Source organism: Mugil cephalus, chromosome 9 (assembly GCF_022458985.1).
Source record: "Mugil cephalus isolate CIBA_MC_2020 chromosome 9, CIBA_Mcephalus_1.1, whole genome shotgun sequence".
NCBI lineage: Eukaryota > Metazoa > Chordata > Actinopteri > Mugiliformes > Mugilidae > Mugil > Mugil cephalus.
The window spans coordinates 12,776,760-12,792,046 of record NC_061778.1 but is presented as its reverse complement, the minus strand read 5'-3'; the positions used below and the strand labels follow the sequence as shown (position 1 = coordinate 12,792,046).

General features: G+C 42.4%; 2 protein-coding genes across 2 annotated transcripts in view; one reads left to right on the top strand and one right to left on the bottom strand.

The window, feature by feature from the left end:
- LOC125012956 overlaps positions 1-10,914 on the bottom strand; it is an 88,940-nt gene extending 78,026 nt beyond the window's left edge. Inside the window, exon 1 of the mRNA XM_047593194.1 lies at positions 10,570-10,914. Coding sequence (XP_047449150.1) covers positions 10,570-10,673 — 104 coding nt within the window. The 5' untranslated portion in view covers positions 10,674-10,914. The remainder of the gene's footprint in view (positions 1-10,569) is intronic.
- A 1,077-nt stretch (positions 10,915-11,991) lies between these two features.
- dock10 (dedicator of cytokinesis 10) overlaps positions 11,992-15,287 on the top strand; it is a 54,749-nt gene continuing 51,453 nt past the window's right edge. Inside the window, exon 1 of the mRNA XM_047593587.1 lies at positions 11,992-12,386. Coding sequence (XP_047449543.1) covers positions 12,279-12,386 — 108 coding nt within the window. The 5' untranslated portion in view covers positions 11,992-12,278. The remainder of the gene's footprint in view (positions 12,387-15,287) is intronic.

Genomic DNA, 15,287 nt, shown 5'->3' with positions numbered 1-15,287 from the left:
AGGAACCTTTACAGGTCATTATGTCTGGGTGTATGATGAAATTGTTACCAATCCATCTCTAATGTCGCTTGCCTTCCTAAATGATGACGCCCCAAATATTAAGACTGTTTGGATATCCGTTAGTAGGTATTCACTTTTAAATATTTGGAATTGAGATTTATTTTTATTTTTTATTTTTTTGTTGGTATTTGGAGGCTATCAGTACAGGTCATCTGCACGAAAAACAAAAATCTCACTGTATTTTATGCCTGTTAAATGCACTGTTAAAATGTGGAAATACTGGGTCCCCCGTCTCGCTCGCAGCGGAGCGGCGAATGTCACACTTCAGTTCACTGCAGCTATTAAATCAAAGACAGCGCGTCGAGGAACTTCAGCTGCGAACACTTTAAACCGAGCGGTTAGAAGACAAAGGCAACGTGGTAGATGTGCAGCATGAAACTGGCCCAGCGTCACGGCACAACGAGAGTGAAACCTGAAGTGTTACATAGTGTGAAAACATCAAAACCAAACTACCTGGCAGACCTCATTTATCCAGTCGCCACGATGAAGCTGCACGATAAAGCCACTTATCTAACATGTCTCTGTACAGCCCATTTTAACCAGGATAAATAGTGACACGTGGCCCCAGACTAAGCTGATGATTACTACCGACTGTCAGGAGGCCAGAAAACTGCGTTCAGTCCTGCACTAGAATAACACTTGTTTCGGTCTGGAGCATCACTGTCTGTAGAGTTCATCACCATTAATATGAGCAGCTGGTGTGTTACTTATGTGGTTTGTGTTACTAAAACATTTGACTGAGGGTTTACCATTAATTAATGTATTTTAGGGGCAGCACGTGCAGCTTTGTGTGTGTGTGGCATTTTTTTTTCAGTGAGTTACGTCTGTGACGTTTCATCCGTTTGGAGACTGATCCAGACGAACGACTACAGACACCGTCCGTGCGCAAGCGGATGGATCCCGCCGTGGCCGCTCTCTCTTCGTCTCCCGCCCGCACCGATGGCATCACAGAACGAAAAGTATATGGCCGCTGACACGTCTTTTAAATGAGGTTACGGTATTGTGTGTCTATGTGCGCGCACGTGTTTATGTAAGTACTTACGAGTGTCTATATGTATTTATGCGCTGGCATGCGTGTTTACATATGTCAGTAACATTTTGGAATAACAAAGTAATGTAGATGTCTGTAGGTGTGCCAGCTAGCGTGAGTCTTTCCGTGTGTGTGTGTGTGTGTGTGTGTGTGTGAAGTGTGTGTGTGTGTGTGCGCGCACCATTCCTCTCTTCTCCCCTCTCCTCCAGCCTTCCTCAGTGTGATGTTTTCCTTTGGCTCTAATGAGTTCTAAGTGGCCAATACTTTCTTCTGCAGGAAACTCGTGTCAAACTAATTAACTTTTAATGAGAGGAAACCCACTGATTAGAGTGTTTTTCTTGGCAAACGAGCCTATTAATTCTGTTGGTTTGAGCAGCAGGGCCGAGGAGTCGGGCGAGAAGAAGGCCTCTCTTCAGCAGTCTGCACCACTCCTCTTTCTTTCTCTCGCTCGGTTCCTTTCGCGCACATGCATACATGCAGAGCTCCTGCCCCGGACTCCCGCTCAGTCTGTTTGGCCAGCTGCTGAAGCTTGGGCTTTTCGAGTCCACACACTCTTTTACATTCTCTCCGGCACACACACACACACACACAGCCGCCATCTCCCCCTCTCATCGCTGCCCAACACTGCTCTCTAGTGACCGGAAAGGTTCTTGAAGATATCACAGTAGGGTGCACGATGTCCTTTACAAGCAGACAAAACGGATCAACTCATTAAACTCATGAAACAATTCAGGAAATTATCCCCAAGTTCCCTGGAAGACTTTGAGCCTTTGTTCAAATAGTTGGTTTATAGAGAATTAATAACAAACTATGCTGGTAATCAGTTAATAAAATGATTAATCTGTAAATTGTGAAGATTTGCTTCTTATAGCTTTATATGATAGCGAATACAGTATATTCTGATATATGTATATAAAACTAGGCATATGAAGGTGGTACTCAGAGTGGGCCTGAATAAGCTTTAGCGTTCTGAAATGTAAAAAAAAATAAAATGAATAATCAAAATGAGAAAAATACACATCACATTGGCTATACACCAATCAAGTGTAACATTGTGACCACCTTCCTAATACTGTGCAGGTCTCTCTTGTGCCTCCAAACACAGCTGTGACTCCTCAGAGAATGGACACGGGCCTTCTGAGGGTTTTCCTGTGGCGTCTGGAAACAGGATCAGACACCTGATCAGTTTGGAGTTGAGGGAATTTGGTGTTTTTCATGTTTGCTGAGTTGTTCCTAAACCGTTTTTGTGTGTGTGCGTCAGGCTGCATCCTGCTGGAGATAGTTGCTGCCATCAAGGAGTGTCATTGCTGTGGGGTGGGGTGGCCTGGTCTGGTCTAGGTGGGTGGTAAATGTGTAAGTAACATCCACAAGAATGTATATTCTTCTAACCTATGGGACATCATGTTGACTATTAGCTTTTTTTCGCCTTGCTCTTTTTTTTATTACTTTTTGTTTTTAGACCGCTCCGTAGCTTCCCAGTGTTGTTCCCCCATATCCAGACATTCAAAGTTTGTCCGTCGTACTGTAGAACTCCCCTCACAGACATAGTGTCTCTCGGTGCCCTCTTTGAATATCATGCTATCGATCTTCCAAATTAGCTATATTCATCTCCGTTCTTCTACTCGCCTACGCGTGCATTCAGCCCGGCAGTAGATGCAGGACTGATCCCAGGACTGGATGACGAGAAGGATGCCGGAGCTTTTATTCGTGTCTGCAAATAGCACTTCACCAAGGTCTCGTTGGTGGGCTTCGAAGCTAACACACGGTCACCCCTCTATAGTCAGTAAACTGTGCGTGTGAGCAGAATGCATCAGCGCTCTAACCCACGTCCCTGCTTTTCGCTAACAGCTGAGCAAGCGCTTCCGTTTGAAAAACCCGCAAAGGAAGGCAGATGGGCCTGCCCTTAAAATACTTTGTGCAAAGATAAAAGCGGCAGTTCACAAAGAAGATTCAATATGCTACGGTAGCACGGTTATAAATCAGTGTAACGCTAGCCTGCCATCCACATCAGGGCCACACACCGGGGGGTAATGACATACATATTTCCATGATAATAGCAGGTATTTTTTTGAGTGTGAGCGTGCATATGCGCGCTTCACCGGGAATCGGCTGTGGGCCTATTTGACATGTGCTTTCATATCAGAGTGGGTTTAACTGCCAATAGACCACATTAGAAACTGCTAACATCCTATTACAGCAGCATTTAGATCCAGTGGGAGCGAAGCGCTGCTCTCTGCCATTCCCTGGAATCCCGAGTGGGAGCGTTTGATGTGCGGATCGGAGTGGGCCTCTCAGAACCTGGAAAATGTGTCTGTTTCATCTCTCAATTACTGTCAGGGTTTGAAGTGCTGATGTTCTACCTTTATCTGTCACAATATGGCTCAAGTTTGTTGAAGTATATGAGGGGGGGAAGAAAAAAAAAAAAGCCAACGAGCCCAAAAGAGAGAGAAAGAGACAAGCAGGCCCGGCAGCTGGTGCCGTTTCAAAGCCTGCCCGAGCCCTTAAAGATGAAATCCATTTTGTTTCAAATTCCACACCCAGCTCGCCTGATGAGGGCTCAAGGGGTGAAGAGGGAGGGAGGGGGAGAGAGCGCGAGAGATGGATGGAAAGAAACAGATGGATAGGTAGAGGGAGAGATCTGTTTGATTTGTCAGAAGTTCTTTAATTTAATCTACAGCTGTCAGGATGCTGAGGATCCAGACCTCAACGCTACCTTTTATCTGCCTGATTTCACCCCAGGCCACAGACACTCTTCTCCAATGCACACGCATGCACTCTCTCTCTCTCACACACGCACACACACACACACATGCAGACACACACACAGTGTAAAGAGTGAATAAAAGAAGGATAACACAGGACGGACACTTCATATAGTAGAGAACGTAAAGAAAGGCCAGAGAGTAGGAGCACCAAACACATTTTTAAAAAAGGCACGTCATCTAATATCTGGGAGTCTGTGTTGGATTCTGAGTGACACTTCACATGAGGCTGATTTTGTAAAGCTGCAGGATGGAGGGGGGGAAAAGAAAGAAGGAACAACAATATGAAGCCAGAGAAAACAGAGAATAGATGCGTGCCAGATGTTGAGGTAAGGATAGTGAGATGTACACATTCACCAAAGTTTGTATAGTATGAGCAAACACTAAATCACAGAAAGCTCCCACTGGGTTTCGGTGGTCAAGATAAATCTATGTGTGATTTGATATTTAACATTAGGGTAGAGGTTGGATCAACCTCGGTCGGTTGGACGACACCTTGGACTTGGGCTGCACCTACAAACTCAATGCTATGGACATGTTTCACATATAGACCCAAAAATATACTGCCCGGCAAAAAAAAAACAAAACAAAAAAAAAAATCACCACCTGGATTTAACTAAGCAAATAGGTAAGAGCCTCCTACTGGATAATTACTGCATGGGTGATTATATTTCAGATGGAAACAAGTTACTTAACCCCAACTGATGTAATGAGTAGCTACTCATTTCTTAAACAACCATGTCGAAAGACAACATGCCGTGGTTGTGGAAAAGATGTTAATCTGTATTAGAGAAGGGTCAAATTATTGCCATTCAACGAGCAGAGAAAACATCTAAGGAGATTGAAGCAGAAACTACTGAAACTGGGTTAAGCACTGTCCAACACATTATTAAAAAATGGAAGGATAGCGGGGAACCATCGTCATTAAGGAGATATGCGGTCGGAAAAAAATCCTGATTGATCGTGATTGGTGATCACTTAAACGTTCGGTGAAATCAAATCGAAGAAAAACAACATGAGAACTCGGGGATATGTTTAATAGCGAAAGTAAGAGCAGTTCCACGCGTACAATGTGAAGGGAACTCAAGGGATTGGGAGTGGAAAGCTGTGTAGCCTTAAGAAAACCACCAGTCAGTGAGGTTAGATTGGACTCTGGAGCAAAGGAAGAAGGTCATGTAGTCTGATGAGTCCGGATTTATCCAGAGTGATGGGACATAAGGGTAAGAAGAGAGGCAGATGAAGTAATGCCCCATCATGTCTAGTGTCTACTGTGCTAGCCTGTGCTATGATCTGGGGTGGCTGCAGTAACTCAGGTCTAGGTTCAGCAACATTGTGCCCGAAAAAATGAGGTCAGCTGACTACCTGAATGTACTCAATGACCAGGATATTCCATTAATGGATTTTTTCTTCCCTGACGACGCAGGCATATTCTAATCTTCCAAGGTATATATACTCCAGTATCACAATACTAGGAGTCATGAGGCTCAAATTGTGAAAGAGTGGTTCAGGGAGCATGAGACATCATTTTCACACATGGATTGGCCACCACAGAGTCCAGACCTTATCCCATTGAGAATCTTTGGGATGTGCCGGAGAAGGCTTTGTGCAGTGGCCAGACCCTCCCATCATCAGTACAAGACCTTGGTGAGAAATGAATGGAACACGGGATGGAAATAAATCTTGTGACATTGCAGAAGCAGAAGCTTTTTGAAACAATGCCACAGCAAATGCTGTAATCAAAGCTGAAGGCGGTCCAGTGAAATATTTCTGGTGGCAACTTTTTTTTTTTTTTTTGGAGTACTTTTGACTCTAAATCCTCGCAAGTGTGTACGTGTTTAAATATACCAAGTAGATGCTCAAATAACTTCTTTGAGCCTATACCATTTATAAAACGGCTTGAGTTTGGATTGAAGTCTAGCTGTTCAAGTACATCGATCAGCCACAACATTAGAACCACGTTCCCAATATTGTGTACGACTCCCTTGTGCCTCCAAAACTGTTTTGACTCATCAAAGACTAGACATGGGACTTCTGAGGGTGTCCCGTGGTATCTGGCAACAGAATGTTGCAGCCATCCTGCTGGGGATGGCTGCTGCCATCAAGGAGTGCCATTGCCATGGGATGGGGGTGCATGGTCTGATCTAGGTGGGTGGTACACGTCTAAGTAACGTTGGCAGGAATGCCAGGTCCAAAAGCCTCCCAGCAGAACACTGTATTGTCACAAGACTGTCAATGTTATTTACTTCTCCTGACAGTGGTATCAATGTTGTGGCTGAATTTCTCCATGGCATTATGACTGACTCTTTATGAGCGGATTCCTCCCTGAGGTACACATCAATCACATGCACTTACTATTTACTGCATTTGGACTTGGCTACAAAAAAAAATGTCATAAACATTGAGTATTCTCAACGTTTGTGTATATTGTGTAGACTTTCAAACCTCAAGAGTTAGATTTATTAAGATGCAAATGCTGGACAGGTCCTAATGTATCAGAGTTAAAGGTAAAATGCCACATAAAGGAACAAGTTATGTTGTATATGATATACGGATGGGAACTGAACCCCGGTTCCAGTTGAGAGCCCGTTATAAATTGTCCACAATCCATTGGAATGGTATGCCTCCAAGTTTGTCAGTTCCTTTTATCAAAGCCAGCGTGTCTTCCTGAGAGCTGCACACTGTAAAACAATGGCAAATTCATACATCTACGCTGCTGGAAAGTTGAAACACGAAGCAATCATGGCCAAGGGGAAAGAAATGGACCAATGTGTGGCTCCATTTCACACACACACACACACACAAAATATGGAAACAAATACTGCACAAATATTCTCTCATTTCCTCCATATTATATGATGAAAACATACTGTCGCAATAGCTGGGCCTTGGACTATTACTAGCTCCTAGGCTACAGCCAGCACTGCTTGCCCAACAACTCGCTGCCACACAGAAATCTGATCAGGATTCAATCATGTAATTTCTAAACAATAATAATATGCAAGCACTACATTGAAATAACTTTCATCTGGATGGAAGACATTAACAAAAACATCAGGTTTCTTGCTGAAGCACCTCCAGGACTCGTCTCTTGAACTCATCACAGACTCCTTAGTGTTTTTTTTGCTTTTTAGAAAGGGTTTGGCTCATCCAATGACTAATCTAACACCACCTGTACAGTGGATTTTCCCAGTGGCGTTCACTCGTCTTTCACAGTTGGAGATCGATATGTTAGTAACTCTCCATATGATGTTTGCATATTTGCTTTTGCTTTTTCATTTTTATCCCTTTCACAGATATATCTTAATATCGCTACACGTCTTGCTGCATGAAAGTCTATCTCTGTGGTTGTATATCCACCATCAGCTTGTCCACTCCTGGCAAAAGCTCCCATTTCCCATACTTTCTCAATCTTACGCAAGTCCAGTCACTTACTCTATATCCACAGCTTTTTAAAGAATCTATCACATACTCAGCAGCACATATCACACACTATTCTTCTCCTGTCTCTCCCACAGGAATATGCAAGTGCAGGTGGACATAAACTCCTTTTGTGCTAGCTTGTGAAAGAGGAAATTAAAATTAGACACTTGGGCAAAGCCTGCAGAAATGCGATCCGGCCGCTCTCCCTAAAGGCTTTGAATGGTCTCTTTCTTTCTTTCCCGTGTCCTCAAGACAGTCTTGAATTGAGCAACCTGTGGATACTGGGGAGTGCTATCTTGTTATTAAATCTGGGGACTTGAGAAGAAATATAGGCTGCCTAAAGTTGCGCTATGTCCAACCGCCGTCCGAGGAGATCCAGCATTTTGCCAATCCTCTTCACTCCATTTTTTATTTTTTTTTTTTTTTCTGTTTTGGCTGCTTCATTTTCTCTTTTCCATATCCTGCATTTCACTTTCACCTCTCGGTTAACCTTTACTGTCAGCCATACTGGGCTGGGATTAGGTAGGATTCACAGGGCATTTATGACTGTCTGGCTAATGCATTATGAGATTAATTTATCATTTATGAGTACTCCCGCACTTATTTCTTCACTGCTTTACTTGTCTTCTTCATTTCAGATACTTTGCACAGCACTGTCATTATCCCCTCTTCTATATCCAGCCCCTCCTCATCTGGCTGCCTCTGTCTGCAGCTCTAAGATGAAGACTGAAATTCTGTCAGACCGCACAAGAGCTTGTAAAGTGTCCAAATGGACATGGAACTTTTGCTGCAACTTTATTAGCTGAGCCCAAGACACAACCTCCAAAGGTGAAAAATAAGCCCAGCACAAAGCATAAACCCAACACAAATGTTGGCCGCCTGAGTCTGGCTCCAACAATGAGTCATGCCGCGCCACATTGGTGTCCAATTTAAAATCCTTAAGTTTAAAGAAGACATAAACATATTTACAGCCTGGTAGAAAAATAGGTTTGGTCTCCGTAACTAATAACCACAAACGGGTCAGATTAATTCATGGTTTGTTAATCTTTGTTTTCAGTGCGCAGTTACACAAACAAGCGCTACGATTGGCTGATTTGCTTATTTCTTATTCAATAAAAAAGTAATAATCAAAATATATATACATATGTATGATATTTATTTGCAAATTCATTCTAGAAGCTAGTTTCAGAAGTTGCATCCACATAGTAAACCTTCACACAACCTCCCATCCCTGCAAATAAAACAAGCTGAATCCTGGATCGGCGCTTTGTTAAGCAGCAAATCACGAAAAAACTTCATTAAACCTCTTTTGCCAAACCACAAAAAAAATATGATTAATTAGAGTAGTGGTCTATTACTACTATTGCTTTATTATTAAGAATTTATTTCCCCTGTATTTTTGTTAGAGGTTATGCTTAGGTAGGAATCTAAGGTTGGAATTAGGGCAAAGGTTGTGTTTATGTAGTAAAGTTTGAAAGCCTATTACTTCCAATGAATTTCCTACTACTGAGATATGCATCTCTAAAAACTGAGCAATACACCTCAGAGGCCTAGATTCAGCAGAGCATATTTGTTGTCCATTTATGAAAGATCACGATGTCGACACTAAGCGGGCTATTGGGTTAAATTACAGTCATCATGTTACTGGAGCTATTTTGGTTAAATATATACTCACTTACTTAGACTGAGGAGATGAGGGGTTCTAGGTTCGGGTCTTCTGCAGGGTTTAATTTAAATACAGCGGAACAGAATTAGGGCTGCAGAAAAACCTCTCAGAAATGTAAGGAGCACTATCCGTCAAACATAATTCAGCTTTTGATTAAATTTTACCTCATTATTCCAGATTAAAATGTAACCCAGTGGAGGAGTTAATTGCAACATTTTAAACAACCATGCATGATACAATTTAGGTCTGCGTTAGAACATCTGTAGGGATAGTTAATCAAAGATTTTCTGGGCTCAGGCGGACAGGATTAGCCACCAATTCATGGTGTGATACTGCCACCTAGAGATCAGATTGGATACACAGAATTCATATTCATAAATTCATAGAATTCATAAAGTCACATTCAGGTCAGGAAATGCATGATATTCCACTACAGATCTTTTTTTTTTTTTTTCCTTTTGTAGTGAAATTTGGTTACTGCAAGACTACTCGTAGCACAGTCTACATTCTCTGTTTGTTTACTTTCACTGACTGTTTTCATTTTGCCCTTATATTAGGTTATGTTATAATTTGGCACTATGGGGATGACAGGTCAAAGTTAGGACTCAAGTTGGGACAGACAACTTAAAACAACACAGCACCCGGGTTATATAATATGTTAAACTTAAGTCACCAACCAGAGATCAATTTCACACATCAAACTTATACTGTGCAATAATTTTAAACTCAGACAACTCATTCGGGCTATAAAATATATGTGTTCACAACACTAATCCATCTACTTTTCTCTTTTCTAATTTTCATCTATTATTTTTTTAGCAGAGATACAGGGGTTGACTCAATGGGCAAATCATTATTTTATGGTCATAACAAGTCAAAATCAGGCAATTAACAACAAAGGAAATCATTTTTGAGTGTTTAAAAAGACGAGCAAGAGCTGCGTACTATAAGTGGGTAAGACAAGAATGGCCTATTAGGGCTATGTGCACATGGGGCCTGTGCTTTGGAGCTATGGAAAACCACATGGAGCAACAGCTCTGTTTGAAGGGACAACTAAAATCAACTTTTAAACTGACCACTCAATTACACTGCTCTGAAACCAAGTCAACAAGTCTGTTACTAAATAAACTGGAGCAGTGTGTCTTTTTAGCAAACATGGTAAGGAATTCAAATCAACTATATTGAAGACAACTGATTTGGCCATTTGCCATTTTTGTGCAGTTGTGGCACTTTGAAACTGTCAAAATGTAAAGTGCAATATACAAATAAAAATGTATTATTATTATCATTATTGAAGACAGATCAATAATACTAGACATATCACAAGATATATGACTTGTGCATGTTTATCAACCTAGCATATAAAACAGTGAATACTGAGCATTAAAGCATTTAGCTAAACATTAATCAACACACCAATAACAATCAATCCTTAAATACGGGGTTTGTTGAGCAGAAATCGTCTACAAGACCAGTCTCACCTAATACAGCACAACATAACCGGGGAAATTCAAATTAATCAGAGGCTTCTGTGCTTCGGTGTCCAAACCAACAATAGAGCAAAACTAAAAGCACCTTAATTAACTAGTACACTAGAAGGAGATAACAACAAACAAACAATGCTAACTCACCTCATTTGAAGCATCCAAGTTATATCCAGCTGTATCTGTTGCTGTGAAGGTCGGTTTTGCTGATTTGTTTGCTCGTTTATTATCAAAGTTATTTCTTCCACCATACATGGTACTATCACTAGCAGCACCTTACACTGAAGCTGGCTAACTTTCTTGGTTTGTTTCTATGTTAGCTTAAATGCTGTTGAGATCTTTATTTTGTTTGTTAAGCCACGACCCTTTATAGCTCACTGCAGATGTTTGTCTCGTGTAAAACGGCCCATTTACATGCGCATAATGCCATGAAAGTGAACAAATTATTGTATATTTATCCTTCTTTCCCACCTTTACACTCACGTGATGGCGGGGAGACTGTATTACCTGCTTTCTAACAGAGGGGCGCTGTTTCACTTATTTGAAAGAAGTTCATGAAAAACGGGCAAGAGACATTAAAGAAACTCGCAACGAAAATGAAAAATCAAAAACTATTTTTTTTTAAAAAAGAAACATACTTTGTTAAAATAACATTTATAGTAAATACAATTTATTTTGAAGAGCAGTACAACCGTATTTTTAAGGAGTTGTTTAATGTATCTAAGTAGCACAAATAATAGTTTTAATAAAAATGGTATTTAAAATGGTATTTACTTGTGTACATTTACAAGTAAATAAAACTAAAATGTTAATCCAAATAGGGAAAATTGGGGTCATTTTGGTCAAACAGTAGTTTCCCCAGACATCTCAAGACTGCAGTTCTGCTTATCAACACAAGATGGAGGCAAACAATAATGCATGAAAAAAATGAGCAGTTTCAGACACTAGTAGCTGCTGTTTGGTCACAGGCTTTCATGGAAGAATTGCTAATTTAAGACAGATGTCATTTCCTAATTATTTCCTGTAAATTGTAGGCTGTTGTTTTAAAAAGTTAACTCTATCTATGTTGCATCGTGTATTGTCCTCTCTGGCAGGAGTACCAAATCTTTATTGCCACAAGTTGTGTACAACTACAGTTATACATTAAAAAGGCAATTTTGATGCCAGGGAAGTATTTCAGAATGTCTTGTCCTCTACCACCAGGTGTCGCTGTTGGCCCGTGTGTCTCCCCCATCTCTACTGTAAATGCTGCTCCATTCTTCCTGGGTCGTGACTGGACTGCCGATAAGTAGCTGGCATTTCAGAGCCCCCGGTGAGATGCATGATGTAAACAGTAGACTAAAAGCACCCTGGTCAGACTTAGCTTAAGAGAGGTTGTTAGGATGAATGTTGAATAAATGCGGAGCCTGCTCACACACCAGCTGGCTTTCAGTGGTGTCTTAAATGTACCTCAAAACGGATGTTGAATGTGGCTTAATAAAGGGGAAATTCATATGCAAGACTGGAAATGATCAGCTTCTTTTGACACGTCAAGTCAAGCACACCGGCGAGAGAAGAACCACGGTGGGATTGATGCCTGACCTTCAAAATAAAAGCACCACCTTTATCCACAGGCTCCCTCCACGCTGCATCGCAGAAGGGTGTTTTAATTTGGAAAACGCCACCGGAACGACTTCGCGTCAATGTGTGCGAACGAGCTGCACTCTGCGCGTGTGTGAACCGAAGTGTGTGTGAAACGTGTGTGTATGTGTGTGTAAACACATCTCGGCAGGCTCATGTTAGGAGCGAGGGCCAGGGACTGACTGCAGCAGAGATTGCGAGGCTGAACTGCGCTCGGAGACCGCTCAGATGAGGAGATGGCAGCCGAATCGACCCGGAGATTCACCAAGAACCTGCTGAAACCGGGGACCGCGGCGGAGATACGGCAGACGGCGTGTAACGCAGTCAGACACTCCGCAGTGACGGTGAGTACACCCGTGGATTGTAAAAAAAGAAAAAAAAATATGGTGGTAGTGAGAAAAAAAAAAAACGTATTACCACCTGTCGGCCCAAAGCTTTTCACTGCTCCGAGCTTCCAACCACCCCAAAGCCTTAAATCAGAATGAGCAGAATGAGGTTTGGTATCATCTGCGTTCCAGCTTCTATCAGACACACCGCACCACTGCACCGTGGCTGGGGCAGACCCGGCATTGGCATTCATGTTGCATCTTTCTTTGCAGTGGAGGAGCAGTGCAGCAATGCTGTTCGGCTCCTGTCCATTGATCCTGCAGTGGGAGCGATTCAATACGTTTAAGCGGATAAATCTCAGTAGGTGCCAGAATCGACGCATTTGATTCCATCCGAGGTATCAGTGACCCGTTTATTGGCTGGTAATGTGGCTATAAAGTCGTATAGCCTATCATATTCCCCTGTGGGTTGGAGTTTATTCCAGTGTGCCTGGATAAGTGAATGAAATGCTGTAAATAGCGGCTCGGTAGTAGGAGAGTGGGATGCGGCATGACACAGACAGCGGTTCACATCTGCCCAGCGGTGCACGGAAACACCCGCGAAGACGGAGGGGCATAGAAAAGAGAAAAGGGGGGGATCGTGAATCGGGCATGGTGGATTTACGACTAATTATGTCGTCTGGCTATTTTAATACCGTGAAATGTGGAAGATGCTCGAGTGGGTGTGTCACGCCTTATAGCGAGAGGCTGTGATTGACAGACACTGGGAGGAGGGGTAATTCAGGAGGGGGAAAAAAAGAGACATAGACACTCGAGTGCGCGCACTAGCACGCGAGGGGAGGATTTTTGTTTTGATCATGTCATTTTTATTCATCTGTCAAATAACCTTTTGCGCGCACGCGCCTCTACGCACTGATGTGTCCATTCCGTGGAGATTTGCATAGAGAAAGGTCACTCCACTCCAGTCTCTTTGCTGCTACTCCACATCCTCTTCACTCCGGTGTTAGTATGTCAGTGGGACATAAGCAGGAGTGAGAATTGATCGGGATGAAAAGGGAAAATGTAATATCTCGCGGCAGAGGACGGGATTAGAGTAATTTAATGGCCTCGCAATGAATGAAACCTGCATATTTCAGTTGTGCTCACTAGAAAATAGAGATTTGCTTCGAGCGGCTGGATGGTATTGTGTGGTATTAAAGCAAAGAAATGAAAGAGAAAGATGTACGGTTTTCTGCCTGGAGATGAGATGCCTTATGCTTTATCATTAGGCATCATTTACTTTATTAAACAGAAGCATAACCTGGTTATGCTATTAACCATGTCAGGTTATTTATATTCTTCGTAAAATCTTCCATAAATGGGTGGTGTGAAGCTGCCCACACAAATAACACACCACCTGTAGATTTTTTTTTTCTTCACCTGTTGGCTTGGTTACGTTCTTCAACAAAACACAGCCATTGTTACAATTATTGATAACTTGTGCTTTGCCTGTAGTGAACATTTCTTCTAAGGAGAAGGAAAATTCTTCCACAGTAGCGGCAGATAGATACAGATGCATGGTGGAAACTAAATTCATTTCTAGAAAATCAATCTGAGAGATATTTAAGGGATTAAGTAAACAGATACACCGAGACTACCATGTCGTTCACGTTGGTGCAAACTGGTGCAATGTAAAATTTCAACATTGCCTTAATATTTGTGTCCATTAATCAGAAGAGTGGCACCCAATGCCCTAATATGCTGACACAAAATAACGTAAATGTCTCAGAGCAAGCAGTATTGCGTGGCATTATGGGGAATTTACCTAAAATGCCCAAGAAATGTTTGCGTGTTTGAGGTCGTATCTACCAAACGTGTGAACTGAACTGGAAACTATGACTAACATTCTGTTTAACACCAGTATGTGCAAGAAAACATCGGCCTTTCTTTTTTACTTTGTTATCCCCCTCTGCGGCTGACTTTTTACCCTCAGTTCTCCAAGACAGTGAAGATGGAAATATGTTTATGGAATGCAGACATGCGGAGCGGGAAAGCTGAATTGGAGGGCGTGTGTGTGTGAGCAGGCAGGTATAACACTGATGGGCGACGGGCTTTGGTTTAAGTGGGCGTCTAAATGTCCGTCGGCGTTGCGCGGACGTTTTTTGCGAGTGCATTAATGCGCCGGCCTTTGTTGGTGAAAGAAACCAGGTCAGCAGAATCAGGCCCTATGGCGTAACATTCAATGGAGCGTAAGCTGCTCCCTCTTTCAGTGACCCCTCTCTCCTTTTTTCTTCATAGTAGCTAGTTTCATTCATTTAATTCCACGCCCCCACACACATACAGACACCCTCTTCCCTGACTCCCCTCACATCTATCCATGCCTTCACTTCTATATTTGAGCTGCTCCTGACACCGGTTTCCTGTGTGCTTCCCACTGTCCCACCGCTCTGCGTGGGTCCCCAGTCAGTCAGGTTAGGTCGGTTTCTGAAGTGTGTGTGTGTGCGTATATTTGTGAGTGTGTAGCATACATGATACCTGGTTAATCCCCCTGGGCGCTCTGCATTTTCCTCTGATGAGCTGCTCTGTGAAAGCAATCACTGCTCTCTGACTACTTCAGTGTTCCTCAGAGCGGTCAGCCCACCCATCCCCAAATATGCAGGGAGCTTGGAAGACCACATTGATACAAGATGGAAGGATGTAATGATGAGTTGAGTTTTGGTTTTTCTCAAAAAAATGGCAGATTTAGTTGCTCCGGTGACCATGGGAGCCTGCAGTACATCTGTTGTAGGCTCTGTCTGACACAAATCATATGTAATATTGTGTATGTTTAATATATTAATACACATTCCCAAAGTGCAGTTTGTTTTTTTTGCTTTGCCACTCAGAGCGGTTATTATGCCTCTCAGCAAAAAGTGAGCAGCACGGCAGTGTAGACACAAG